Genomic DNA, 15,214 nt, shown 5'->3' with positions numbered 1-15,214 from the left:
TATTACAGTACACAAAATGGTTAGTGAATGTGTAGCGAGGAACACACCATAAAACACACAGATAAGATAAAGCAAGGAGATGAGCATACCATGTCTACATCACATTTGTCCAACAATTTGAGGGTTTAAAGAGTTCCGCACATGCTACATCACACACGACAACTCTGATACTGAGATAACATAAAACAAAATTAAACTACGGGGAAATCTGGGTGGTGTCAGAGGCTTTTACTAGCAACAAGCTGGCCTAAAATCTAGAATAGAAAAATAGAATGAGAAGAAGCAAAGGCAAGGATTCAACTTTTGGATTAAATGTATATTTTAGGTTTAGTGCATTACATAACCGACTAAAGGCTTAGATTCCTAAAGTCTGAAGCTGTCAGTTTATGTTTAACCCCGGCAGGAGGGTGACTGACCATGTGGCCAAGTTCAGGCTTTGGCTGCTGCTGATTTCCAACCTTTCCCCCAAAAGCAGGTGGTTTCAAACTAGACAACACATGACAGGGACTCCAACTCATATGAACCTCTTTCCTTTCATATATCCGATGATGCTGCTGTTGTCTCACTTAGCTTTCTCATGTCACCTACAACGGCTTTGGATCACGTTAGTCACGTATAATAAATAACTACGTAACTGAAAGAAAACATACTAATAAAAAGCCCAAATATGTTTTTTTAGATGCAGGAATGAAACATGAGGTGAGGTTATTCACTGTATTATAACATGCTTTTAGTTTCAGAGGTTAGTGCACAGGTAACAGCAGGCAGGGTGTACAAAAATGCATTCAGGTTTTTTCAGACATACAGCAACATAAACACATGCATTATCAAACGGCCACAAACTGGAAAAAGGCTGAACTGCCATCTAGTATAATAATCCTAATATAAAAAGTATGCAGTAAAGAAAGGACCTCTGCCAAAATAGCACAACCGAATGTATCACTATATTGGTGATACAGCATATCAGCAGACCGTATCATGCCATACTTTAATTCTGCCTATTAATTTATCAATTCTACATCTATTTTTCCCTAATTCCATTTTCTCTCCCTCCCAACCTCAGTTGCTTCTCTGTCCCTTCACTTAGAGTCAGATGTTTCCATGATTAGATAACAAGGACTGCATTGGGCCACCGGAAATGACAAAGGTCAGGGTGTGCTGAGGGCAGCATTTTGCAGAAACTCCTGGTAACATATTAAAGGCTGGGGAAGATCTAAGAGCTGCACAGAAACCCGCTAAGAGAGGTAAGAATGTGACTGCCGGATGTCTTCCTGTGACACATTGCTCTCTGGCCGACGTCCGGGTTGACCAATGAAGATGTCGTCACAGGGTCTGAAACATTTCCTGAAGAATTTCTTCTGATAGTGGCCAAATATGAAACAGTGATTAAGGGAGAAAAATGTCACTACATGACAACACAGTTACCTAGTAGCTACTGCTCTAAAAGAAGGACGGCCGTGTCCTCCCCCTTACTGCCTCTTCTCTGTGCTAACCTTTGCCCTCCTGCCTTCCACACCCTTGGAAAACCTCAGTGGCCAGGTTAGTAATTAATGCAAGAGCCAGTGAGCATTAAATCTGAAGCTATTTTTTTTATTTTTCTTCATGTGAAAGGCTTGATATCCTGGCACCTGGTGATAGTTGACCAAAGTTCTTTCAAAGGATTGATGAGTATGATAAATATGGATAACTTAAAAATAAACCAACCGACAAAACAGAAAAACCACACGCCTCACTCTGGCCAATTCTGGTCTACTCAGACACAATAGTCACAACACAAACACACTGTTCAAATACAACAGTCTTTTCTAGACTAATAACTACTAACAATGTATGTCATGACAATGTAAAAGGGTCACTGGTAGTGATAAACCTAGACAGAATTATCAACCAAATCTGCAGCTACCCTTGGTTTTAAAGTGAGTTTCAGCTCATTCTTTAGGTCTCATGGTGTCCTTTTTTTTTTTTTTTTGGCGAAAAGGCTCACTATATACTTCTTTCTCAGCACCAAACGCCAGACAGATACAGTTAGTGGCTAGCCGGTGAACATAGTGAAGCATTTAGCAGCTGAAGAGCCAGATATTTCCCTCAGGAGAGACCAGGAAATAGAGCTAAAAGAGAGTGAATATTGGACTTACATTCATCAGGTGGCCAGAAACATGACTCCAAATGAATGATAGTGTTGCTCCGTAACTGCTGGACGTGTAAATAAGCAGCTGTCTGCTAACAAGCTCGCCATACCAAATTAAAAGGTGACGATATGTCAATGTTGTGTTAAAAGCTTGTTTCCGCTGTCCCACCAGGGCCAAAAAAACAGTTATTTCAGGTTTAAAGTTTAGTCGAACTTTCTCATTTTCAATCGCTTCTTTTGAGAACTGAATCTATCAAATTTGATATTAAATATTTGGAATATGGGTTTGAGAAGAATGACATTTTAGTTTGTTGGTAAGTAGTGACCAAAGCTTAGCTGACTTGCTGGTACATTTTTATGTACCAAGCTGCAAGCACATTGATTTCTTTTAAAAAGGTAGAAAAGAGGTAAGGAGTACTTCTACTAATGCACTGCTTCAAATCCAAGCAAGGTGGTTTGGCACGCATCTGTCATTAGACAAATACACGTTTGTAAAATGACGAATATATCTAATCGCAAGCAGCTGACTGTATATATCATGGTATACTTCGAATTTATTAATATTCTTTATATTATCCTTGATTATGTTTCCTCATTTTGACCTTCCCATAAGTCCTCACAAATCAATACATCCAAACAATTCTTCGGTTAGACTGAATGGCTATCAAATCCTTGGTAGAGCTGTGCATACTACTGCCTGTTCAAAGTTGATGCCTTGCCAATCTGTCTACATTCTTAGCAAGCTTCGTCAGTCACGGTGTAAACAGCAGGGGACAACACTGGAAGTCTTTTACTTGTTATTATAATCTTCATAATTCAAATGATTCTGCCAATCAAACATGAGCAAATAATAACGCAGAGCAGGGCTGGACAATAACAGACAGACAGAATGTATCGAATAACCAACATTATGAATCTCTTATGCACTAAATGCACTCATGTCACAACTGTCTGTTTTCTCTCTCATGTGCTGCCCTCAAGCTTAAACAGTAACTGGTCGTGGGAGACTGACAGAAAAACACAACCACGACTAACTTCCCCTTGCAACCTTCCAGCAACAGCCTTTCTGGTTACACCTCATGACAGCGCCACAGAAGTAGTGCTTAACCTTACACGAGAAGAAGAAAAAAAAGCATTTTTGAGCAGTATAACAGGCAGTAAATGAGAGAAATACTGCCGCTGTTACACCCCTCTATGGCCCCCAATAAAGGATGATGGGTGCAGGAGGGGCAGTCAGTCAGGCAGGGGGTCCCTGGGGTGAACAGAAGGCAGGCGGTGGTGTCGCTCAGCCATGACCAGGGCACAATGACCAGGGCCTGACCCTTCAGACCTACCATCACACACATGCCAGCAACCATGACACTCACAGGGAGGGGGGCTGGGCCCTGAGAGGAAGTGAAGTGGACTGTGTATACGCACAGTTTTGCATCTAGCTTCAAAAAAAACACCCGTGTCAACCTCGTTTTAGGAATAAGAGAAATACCTAGGACTAATTAATACTCAAGTTAAATGGTCAATAATTAAAATGGAATCTCTAAAGTAGACTTCTGAAACATGCAGACCACCAACTCAACTCAACCGACAACAAACCAGCTAGATCCATTTAACAAAATCTTTAAAACAGGGAAATAAAAAGGTTCCATCCGCTTCCTTTTTTTCTCCCTCATATAAAAATCTTTTCTTTCTTATGGTAGAAACAGTAAGTGGTCCAAAAGTATATTTGAGTGCAACCTGCTGCAACACACACACACACACACACATACACACACACACACACACACACAGTTTAGAGTGGGATGGGGGACACAAAGGCTGGCCTCCACGCCCCTTGCTGGGAGCACACAGTCGACTGGACACACAATTGAGAGCGGAAGCAGATCAGCTGGCCTGGGGAGAGGGGGGGGGGATAGAAAGAAAGGAGCCCCCCATTCCAAATTATTCCAAGTTATTCTGCTGGATGACTGACTTCATTTCCGACCAAAAGCAGGAGAGAAAAACAGAGGGAGGGGTGAGAGGGTAACAGAGGACTGTAGGAAGAGGAGGAGGAGGTGGCTGTGGATGGGAACAGGGTGGAGACCAAGGTGACAGTCAACAGCTCCCACCCGCATTTGAATCGACTTTTTCTATTCACAAATAGGATGTGCATAGACTTTTATGGCATCTATACAATATAATATATGCAGTAAAACAATTAACTGTATCTTACTCTTTCAAAGCTAATTTAAAGGGGGAGCAAAAACAAAACAAAACACCATGACCGGTAAATTAGAATTCAGCTTCCACTTGAAATTCAATGTGAGAAAAGAGAAGAGAAGAGAAGAGAAGAGAAGGCGTGATGGTGGAGCACGTGCAGACCAGGCAGGCCTGGGCCTCGAGGCCGGCTGCTCCAGTGTGTGCTGGAGAAGGGGGATCCTGGGACAACCATTTCCTAAGTTGACAAAGTGGCCGTTTGTCTGCTGCTCCGGCCCAGGCTCACTGGGCTCCAGCATGCCATCATGCTTTGCTCCTGTCTCAGCCTTGGGCTTCCCACCCCAGAGGGGAGTGGTGGAGGGGGGTATTGAAAGAAAGACAGGAGGGGGAGAAGAAGGGAAGGAGGAGAAGGAAGAGGAGGAGTAGAGGAGGAGAGGAGAGAGAGAAAGGATGTGGCCTGAGCCCTGGGTGCTCGCCAAGTCACCCTCCCTTTCCTCCGCTCCGTCTCCCCCTTCTACCCAACCCCTCCCCGGCTGCCTCTCTCTACACAATGGCCGCTTCTCTGCTGAAATTTCACGTTATTGGATCCCGGGCCTGGAGTTTTGTCCTCCCACAATGTCCAGGCAGCGGAGCATGCTGCAGGGGAGACACACTCTGCAAGCTAAAAGCTGGAAAACCATTCCTCCTTTCATTAGCATCAGAAAAGAGGAGAAAAGCCCCCTCCACCTCTTTTTTTCCATCGCCCCTTTTCCTCCCCATCTCTCCCCTGTATCAAAACCGGAGGAAGACTGTCAAGCTCGGTCAAGCTCCACTAGACCACTTTGGTTTGTAGGACTTTTGAGGGGGGGGGGGGGTCATTAAAATATCATTGGGAAAATAAACACAAGCTTCTTATCCCAATCCGATTCTATAGATTATCCTCCAAAAGGAAAGCAACCACTAGGAAAGTAGAGGCGGGAATGGAAGATGGCGTAAAAAGCTACTCTGGGTGTGACTCAGTATCTGTATTTACTTGACTGTGTGGCTATCTTCAACAGCTGTTATCTTTGAGAAAAGATGCTACTTTTACCTCTCTTTCACAGCTTTAGCCTAAAATACAAGAAGTCCTTATGTATTCAGTGTAGATCAACTTCCCCAAAGATCTACACGAGTCCAGCGCTTGCAGACACAATGTAGCAGAAAAATATGTATTATTTGAATGCAGTCAAGAATTAATAAAAATGTAATCCATCAGAAACAAAAATCTAGAGTAACAAATGGCAACTTGGAGCTTAAGTTGTAGGAGGATAAAGTGGTGCGGTTTCCTTCACTGTGATCACGCCTCATTGAAGAAATAAATAACATGCAATCTGGGACTCGACCGTTGATTCCAGCAGTGCATCTAATCTGAACGGTGCAAACTTGCTGGCCAATTAGCCGCGGTTCAATACCCCTAAATAACCAGTGGCAAACTCAAGGGCACGGACATACTCAAAACAAACACCAACATGACCCAACATGGATGCTGTGCAAATTATGACATACGGCCAGAACAAGACACTTTTGAAGGGGCTGTCTGTTAGCCATTAATAAAACAGAACACATAATGGGACAATGCCTACAGAAGCACCAACAGGCAGCCAGCATCACAAGGCTGCTACATTAGCTGCAGTGAAAACTAATACGTTGGCTATAGAAAGAGAAGTGAAAGAGAAATTTGCCCTATCTCCTCTCAACACCTCAGGCTGCTGGTGAGTCATCTCCCTCACAAGAACATTCAGCCTAGCTACCAACTGACTCAGGAAAGAAAAAAAAACAGAACAAGCCTACTCTGCAGCTGCACCACACAGCGAATCTACACTTCAAATTTACCACCAACCCTTTACAGAAATACCACCTAATAAGACGGCAAATGAATGGATCATAGTCGCTTCTGTTAGCATTCGTCACAGACAGCAGTTAGTGGGTCAAATGAGCCTGTGGCCCAAACCAAAGATAGACCTAAAACAGCAAATGAATGTCAAAACCGCTCACTCAGACAGCGTTTCTAACATTGATTTTTTAACCAACCCCTCTATTACTGGATTGGGCCTGCAACCCCAACAACAATGTTCTAGGTGCCGCTGCGCCGTGGCACTATAAATCACAACGATCCCATATGTGTATCAAATGCCAAAAAACTATTCTCAAACATCAATCAAAGCCACATATTGAGATGATCTTAATTTGAACCGCAAGCATTTGGAAAATTAAAACCTTGCGCTTGCCATTACCAAAAAGAAAAAAGAGGAACCGCAAATTTCGACTGCTGCGTCTCTGGTCTTCTTTGATGTAAGAGTAGTCCCCAGGGACACGAGCGTCTTCTCGTCATAGTTACTCTGAAACCGGGGGGGGGGACCATCAATACATCTCAGGCACAACTTGGGAAGGATAAACCACCAAACCTTGATGATGGCCCATGCTATGGATGTAAAGAGAAACTGCTATGACAAGTTGTAAACCATCACAGCATGCTCTTTTGTTGGGAACAACATAACATTATTATCATATCAGAAACCAATTTATTAGTTCATCTTGAAAATCAATTAGATTTCCATTCAATCGGCTTTCCATACAGCCTCTGCCTCTAAGATTTGGAGGAATCAAGAAACACTTTCACCAAACAATTACAGTCTGTTCCCAATTCTAAATATAGCCACTAGACAGGACTAAATCTGATCAAATGTTACTGAGCAGATAAAAATATATGTTCTTACGTGCCTCCAATTTTAAATTGTATTTGAAAACTTCACTCAATAATTGATTTATTTGATAAAATAAAGCTATGATTGCTTACATTTACTCTTCTAGGATCCAGGCCTATCTCTCCCAGAAACACATACACATGCCAAATGTTCCCAGAGAAATGAACACACAAGTGTGTGTGTGTGTGTGTGTGTGTGTGTTTTGTGTGTGTGTGTGTGCGTGCGTGCTCACAGGCGCACACACAGAAACCCCTTCCTGTTTTCAAAGTGTTTGGAAACTCAATCAAAGACACAAGGTTTAGGATTTACATCTGTGCCCTTTTATGTCTGTGGCCTCGCAGGAAAGAACCATCTCAGCCCAGCTGCAGCAAAGAGCTCACAACAAGGCCCAGCCTTCATGCTCCCGCATGCAGCACAACTGAAAACAATATCCACAATTCAGACACTTAGTGCTAAAAGCACTTCTTAGAGGCATTGAGATATGGTCTGTGAACATCAGAGGCCCTGCTTGACAAAGAAATAAAGACAAGCCCTGCTATCAGGATGCTGTGATGGAGACACAAACCAATCAGCAAGTTTTTTAGTGTAGGCCTACAAAGACAGCATATGGTCTTTGTCTTAAAAATATAGAAATTTGGTTTGAAATACGCTCTAAATACACTGCTGACATTTATGCCAGATTATGCATGTTCCTAAAATACTTTAGGAGAGGAAATGAAAATTATAAGAGGGAAGTGGCTCAGGTTTAAAATACACAGAATCCAGGCCTAAATCTGGCCATGGGAATGGAACAGTCCACCACTATACAAGGCCTGTTCAGTTTGCTGGCTTGTCTCAGTTTCAGACAGTCCAAGCATTCTGGTTATACAGAGGAATGAAAAAAAAAAAAAAAAAAAAATTTTTTCTAAAAAAAAAAAAAAAAATTAAAATAAATTAAATTTTTTTTTTTTTTTTATTTTTTTTTTTAAAAAAAAAAAAAAACGGAGAGATTTCATTTCTACAATGAAATGAAAGTGTCATAGACATAGCCTACACTTAAATCTTATAAAATGTGAGAACATGCCAAGCAGCCAGTTAAGTAAAATGCTGTTGCTAGTGCCCTAATGTATATTTGTCAAATAACACAAATAACACATTTCGTCTCTGTAAACCACCGTAGTCACAAGCAACACTTCCCCAAAAGAATACAGAAGCAAAACCAAAGATGTGTTCAGCTCAGCAGATTGTGTCAAAGGTACGATATTGCCTGTAGTTAAGACTAGGCCAGCTAGTAAAGCTAAGTGTTCATTAAAGTTACACTGTGTAAGAATTTCTCCCATCTAGCGGTGAAATTGTATATGACAACCAACTGAATATTACTTTCTGGCCCTTCCTCCTACGGTGGCCGAACCCAAAATAAGCTCTCTCCATCGTTTACACGCAGCTGTTCTAGCCACTCCGATATTAACTTTGGTCTTGTTGCTTTGCCTGTCGCCTTGTCGTTTTTAATTCTCTTTTTCGCTTCCCTGGCGAGTAATCTCCCCCTTGCATTCGTCACGGCGCCAATAGGTGTAAGAGGGAAAATGCGGAGGTATACGTCCCTCTTTGGCTAATGTATTTTAAAGATGGAGGCGTTACATGGCTGCCATCATTCGAGCGAGTCGCTCGTATGTATTGTGAATGATTCTGAATGGCAGATTCTACGCTTACGAGAATACTTTGATTAGTTGGTGGAAGTAATTACACATGAGTACATATTTGTGAAAGATCATAGGGTTTCTTGCTAAGAATCAACTCAAAAAAGGACACAATGTAGGTTTAAGGTCATATCCAACAACTAGCCAGGGTTTTTCCTACATAGAGAAAGTTTTGGCGCGCTCCAAAGAGGTTTTAGCCAGAGCCAAAGGAAAATCACGAGCGCCAAAGCATCTGATTTTCAGCAGCCAGCCTCCCTCTCATCCACAGCCGCTATATGGCTAATAGCCATATAGCTAGGTTTAGTCAAATGTTTTGTCTAGTCAAATGTTTTGACTAGACCTGAACGCTCCCCTGTGAAACTAGAGCTATGGGATCTTGGTTTTTCTGTGCACAGTCAGGCTGTAACGGGACAGTCGCATTAAATAGCAGTCCAATTCCGTATTTTGGTACCGTTGGTTTTAACACCTGATGCGAACCATACGGGAGTAGGGCCTACGCATGAAAACCATTGCCATCAACAAGCGGCTTCGTCCCGCTCAGTCTTTCTGCTGCGCCCCATTCCCGTAGTGTCACGTTTTACACTATGAAGGTTAAACTCGTGCTGCAATTATGCAATTATTCCGCGGTTCAGATGCATGTGGAACCGTGGTGGCCCGTTACACTGTATATGCAACATCACAGGTAATTGATTGATCAAAAGAATGTAGCATTTGTAGTATTTCAAAATAGAAAACATACACTTAACGTTTTGTATTCATAACAAGATTGTATTATTGTACAACAGTAATAGCTCTTACCTTATGTAAGTCACGCCTACATTTTTCAACTTAGGAGCAAAACGTGCTCCTTGGGAAAAAAGTTACCATAAAGCCAGCTGTTCATATTAATGAAACAAACTAGATTGTTGAGTGTGGTAAAAGCCCCCTTACTACTGTTACCAGTCACCAGAATTTTGTGTTTTCCTTGAGATAAATTAAGTTTACGTTTTCACCATAAATTGGTGCCTAAAATTGTATCAGAATGCAGGAAATGAAGTCTTGGACGCTCAAATTTTCCTGGGGGAGGACACCCAGACCCCTGCTTAATGTGTCCCCCCAAAGGCCCATTCTGAGCCAGGAAAAACCCTGCTGGCAATAACCCCAAATAACACTATCTATAAAAAAGGTCCAGGAAATTATTTAGCTTAACATAAGGGCCACAGGATATAGGCAATTACCCAGGCCATAAAGCACTAGCCCTAACAGCTGAAGTAGCTGTCTCGCTTTGTCGTTTCAGGACATGATGGGGGTTGTTTAGGAGGAATGTGTTTAGAAAGCTCTGCAACAGGAATGGGAGTGCAAAACAGCCCTCAGGTGATAAGATCACGACACCCACATTGGCAGATAAATGCTGAGCTGTCAAATCAATCACACAGATAGGAAGAGGACACAGAGAGAGGAATCACCTGACTGCCAACAGACAACGGAACTGTAGGAATCTAAAACAATGATGACATAAAGCATAAAACATGGAATCAACTTCATTGATGAAAATGGATGAGGGATTCATTCCATTAATTTTAGCAAAAGGAGTCTGTAGGCCCAAATGAACTAAAATGATCACCTGCGTGATTTTTATATTTTCTTATGGTACGAATTGATGATAACAGAGGAGCCTCTATTTGTCTAACTGTAATCTATTTCATGGTTGTTGTTTTTTTAAAGAAAACTCAAGCTTAGAAGCCAGAAATGTGGAATTTTAGCTTAGCGGGGCATTGGATGCATAAACAAGCTATTCACATGTATAAAATGACTATGAAATAAGAGTATCTACAGTACACAGATAACCAGCCCAGTGAACCTCAACAGACTACCGCCTCGGTTGAGATAAATATTTTAGATAAGCGTGACATTCAGCAGAGAGGCTGCTTGCACATACTTTCATAAATCTCCCACTTCTCCCAGCATGACCATAGTCCCGACCAAACCAAAATCTGACGAGGCTGTATGTGCCTTCTTGTCATTTCAGCCTTGTGAACATAGTTGCACCAAGGCCAAGTAACATGTTCTCAGCAAAGGGTGTGCTGTGTGTACACCAGCTCGGCTTACCACCCATCATTCAGACAAAACCACTTCAGGACTGTCTCGTCACACATTTTGTTATTAATTAGATGTTCACAATGCAAGCTAGAGGAGAACAAACACATAGTTCCTTTATTACGGTTGTACATGACAGCATGAGGTCTAAAATATAACCATACAAACAAAAGGCACTTATTTTAGGGTTTAGCAAGTGACTAATCAAAGATCTTGAATTGATCTTATCAATGGAAGAGAACACAATGTCACATTTCACAATGTAGAAAGGGACGCACACACAACAACATGGGACTATTAACCCTGATGCTAAAAAAAATGTAAACAAAAAATATCAGATTTTTTTTTCTAAATTGCTTTGTCATTAGAAAGAGCATATTAAGGAGACTCTTCAGCAAAAAAATAAACAGCTCAGTCGACGCTCTGTATTCTCTTCACTCCAGTACTATGAATCATACAACAGCCTGAAAGGTGGTGGAATCATAGCAACAATGTTTGGATCACTTCGCCATCTTAGCTGCGGCCATCATGCAGTATGGAACAAACCCAGCATATACTGTATCTACCACACCACTGATGATCTGTAGCCAATGGCAGCAGCTCCTGGGGCCCCGAAGAGTCCCTGAGGTTATTGCAGGGAGTCCCAGCAAATTCAGGATTGGTTTAATTTGACTGTAATTTCTCTCACTGGAGGCTAACACCGTGAGAAAATAAAATGCATTCAGATGACAGCTCGAATCAGAGCTTTCACCCTTCACACTAGCATCAAACATGCTAGGTTATTACACAATTGAGGCTTAATCGTGACTGATTGCAAAAATCGGATACATTTCCCTGAAACAATATGTAGCCTAGTTAACTGAGAGTGAGTGGTTTAATTGTAATCGACATGTGTGTGGCTTGATATGAGGAAAAACAACTCCATGACATATGTTACATAAAAGACAGAAGTGTAGTTCAAGGACACAGCGTCCACGCATGAAATCAATCAAACTCATTTAGGCCAGATAGATGGAATGGGGAAAAACATGGGTGTGTTTCGAACATTAAACCATGGCACTGTGAATGGCTGGAAAGGGGCATATGACTTCCTCTGTGACAAATACATTATCAAAGAAAATCCTCTGAGTTAGTGAAGGAGAAAAAAGGCTAAATACAACACGAATGTAACATAAACGGCTAGCAGACTGTTTATTTGTTATGCATTGTACAGTAAATGCAGGAAATGTGATCATTGTGTGATCGTCGGTGCAATGCGAAACAGTGTACAGTGCTGTGAATGGGCAGGCAGGTACTTTATGAATGGAGGGGATCATGTGACCGCAGCACCTCCCGGAGCAGATTCTCACTGACTGTCAACAAGCGCACACAAGGGATCAGCCCATTAAAACAATACCGAAATGCGACTTGAAATGGGCGCGACGTGTACAAAAAACACATCATGTTACAGATTACATTGTTGTTGGGGGTTTGGGTGTGAATGTGAAGCCTTTTTTAACCGTTTTTTTTATGAATGGAGATTGTGATATGTAAATGAGTGTGATTGAGAAAAAAAAAATGGCATCTTCAGCTCTTCAACGTTGACATTGCCGCAATCGACTCAAAGGGTTTTCATTGAAGAAAGGCTGGACTGAAATACAAAAACATGATCTGCACGATTTTAATCGATGATTATGTTCCGTAATCATGGCGGACAACGGTTATACAGATCTATTGTCAACATAACGCTTTCTGATCATAATGTACTGGATAGACATGTATATAAAATCATATTTAGACCGAATTATTGCTGTGTAACGTTATATCTATAACGAGCGATCCCTTAACTCATCTTATAACTGCCGATCTATAAAGCAGTAATACATATCCTGGGCATAACATTCTTCTGTTAAATAAATTACGTGCAGGCAACCATTATTATACATATATATATATATATATATATATATAATAAGACCAAAATTATTAAGAATGATGTGGATTTTATTTTACTATGGGCCTATGCCACTGCTTATACTGTTTTTGTTAAACTCATAATGTAGCTAATCCATAGTGTAGTTTTCCATTAGCCTGCAAAACTATCCAAACAAAAAGATGGTAAGTCTGTGCTTCTTTATTGTCGATATTAGGAAAGTAACGTTAAGGTGATGACATTCCAGCGTCGCTCGGTTTGAAATGTCATTGGGAAAAGGTAACGTTAGTGATCAGCTCATCGGGTAAAGTCGTGTGTTAATATCTCGCTAAAGATATGCCAGTACTTATTATTCCAACTGTATGCTGTATGTAAATGGAGAATATGTATAAACAGTTACTCACTCGTTGTTTGGATTTGTTGAATCTTCACTCATTTTTTCCTCACGGGGATCCAAATCCTAGCAATAGCATCGACGACGCAGTGACGGCGGGATAAAATACCACAAATATCACCATTTTCCTTCACATATAGAAATTACCCCTATTTTGGATGGTAAGTAAATGATGTACAACGGGGCATGCCTAGCTAAGCGTCCTTGTGAAAACCAAGTGGAGATAGTTTAACGTTAGCTTCGCTGCCTGGAACTAACGTTAAATCGCGAGGAGGAATGACAATCGTTGATTCATTTTATCCTCCCTGGAAGTAAAATCCGACCACAACAAATGGGCCATCGGCATCATCCTCTTCAACAACCACAGATCCCCGCTTTGCAAAAATAAGAATAGATCCTTAAAAAATGTATAAAATGTTGTAGTCTGTAACGTTTGGCAGGTTATTTATGGCTGGCTGTCGAGCATCCATTCGCCAACTTCAGGTCCAGGACAACACTTGAAAAAGCGTTGTGGAGCGTTGCTCCGTCAACGTGTCCGAGTAATTTGCAGTAAAGGCATCCAAAGCCAAAAAAAAAAAAAAAGGTTCAGCTGTTTTCAATATGAATACTGATGCGGAAAGTAAAATCATTTAGATTTGAAATTTCCTTGAGAAGTTGGTGGACATCTGCTTTAATCGAACTCCATTTTCAACTCGGGGGGAATGAAACATCGGAAAACTGGGCGGATGTGTCGACCCTCGCTTGAGAAAATTAGATCCTTCCGCGACGTAGTAAAACCATAACACTCTTGCGGTAAAATATGCTCAAACAGCACACTATTTATCGTATCTCATTAAAGGGTAACGTATATAGTACTAAAAAGCGTCCCCTTGTAGCCATATGCAGTGAATTAGGAGTGTTTCTTTCCAAAGTTGACCTAAAGTAGTCCCCGCACTTCCCAAAAGAAGTTTCCCTTCAATCACGCATTGATACAAGAGGGAAGCGTCTGTGTGATAGCACGCAAAGTAGAAAATAATCCGGAGGAAAGACTTGGGCTGATACACAGACTCGGCCATTAACAATTTCTGTTGTTTTCTTTCATTAAGCAGCCTCACCATGATAGACCGCCCCCCGAACCAACCAGAACCAGATTTTAAAAATCTTCATGTGAAACTGTGGGAAAATGCTTTAAATGCACACAGCTAAGACTGCTGAAGCACGAGGAATTACATTAGACCCCATTCACGATGAAAGACGATCAGTATTCTTTTTTTTATTATTATCTCCTAGCGGGTTTATATTGTTATTGCTATATAGTTATAATGCATACGCAGAGCTTCAAGCCAACATTAAGTGAAAGAAAGTAAATTCGCAAAATTAGGTTATTTTTTTCTGAAACACAAATCTATTCTGAGGGCTAGTTTGAAATTACAGAGTGTGTGGTATTGTTTCAGTAATGCGATAGCCTTTAATGGTTAATAAAAAATGAGGCATATGAGCTTAACCTCCATAACTACTAAACACAAGCAGGGGTTTTGATACAATTAGTCATATAGTTAAAGCTGCCCCACCTTGCACCCCAAACTCTCTCTAGGCAGCTGGAGCACCCACCAAAATAAAACACCCTCAGAGACAACCAGAAAAATCCATGTATGCACCTATGAATCTTATTTGTAAATGTGTTAAAAGCCTTGCAGAGCGAATCGTTGGCCTGGTTTTCTGTGCTGTAATGGATGATCCTTAATGTCTGCCTGTGTTTTATGTCATAGTGAACAGCCTATGTTGTCAGTGCTTGGCCCCCCCCCCCCCCCGGCGCCCCCCCGGGCCGCCTGGGTGTGTTGTAGCAAAGGTGAATTGTCTCTTGGGATTGTGCAATTCTAAAAAGTCTTACATAGGGTAATCAAGTTACAGAAGACAGACTCTGTCCGTACTTTACTTAATGTGGCCACTAGTCTTCACTTCTTCTTTTTGTGAATTAGGTTATCATTGTCATGATCAAGCTCACGTCAAGTCCAAATAAAGTGGCTCTTGTTGCAAAAAGAGCAGAAAAAGCAATGACCATGAATTTTCCCACCAGCATGCTTGAACCCTTTAGAGTATTCAGAGTTCAGGAAGTCAGCCTTCATTCTAATTTCA

The 15,214-nt window shown here is 41.3% G+C and overlaps 1 protein-coding gene across 1 annotated transcript in view; it reads right to left on the bottom strand.

The window, feature by feature from the left end:
• spred1 (sprouty related EVH1 domain containing 1) overlaps nt 1–13,853 on the bottom strand; it is a 34,661-nt gene extending 20,808 nt beyond the window's left edge. Inside the window, exon 1 of the mRNA XM_039786246.1 lies at nt 13,110–13,853. Coding sequence (XP_039642180.1) covers nt 13,110–13,141 — 32 coding nt within the window. The 5' untranslated portion in view covers nt 13,142–13,853. The remainder of the gene's footprint in view (nt 1–13,109) is intronic.
• Between the last annotated feature and the right edge of the window lie 1,361 nt (nt 13,854–15,214).

The sequence above is a fragment of the Perca fluviatilis genome, chromosome 20, assembly GCF_010015445.1.
Source record: "Perca fluviatilis chromosome 20, GENO_Pfluv_1.0, whole genome shotgun sequence".
Lineage (NCBI taxonomy): Eukaryota > Metazoa > Chordata > Actinopteri > Perciformes > Percidae > Perca > Perca fluviatilis.
Note: the sequence above shows the minus strand (reverse complement) of the source record. Positions and strands in the feature narration are given on the sequence as shown.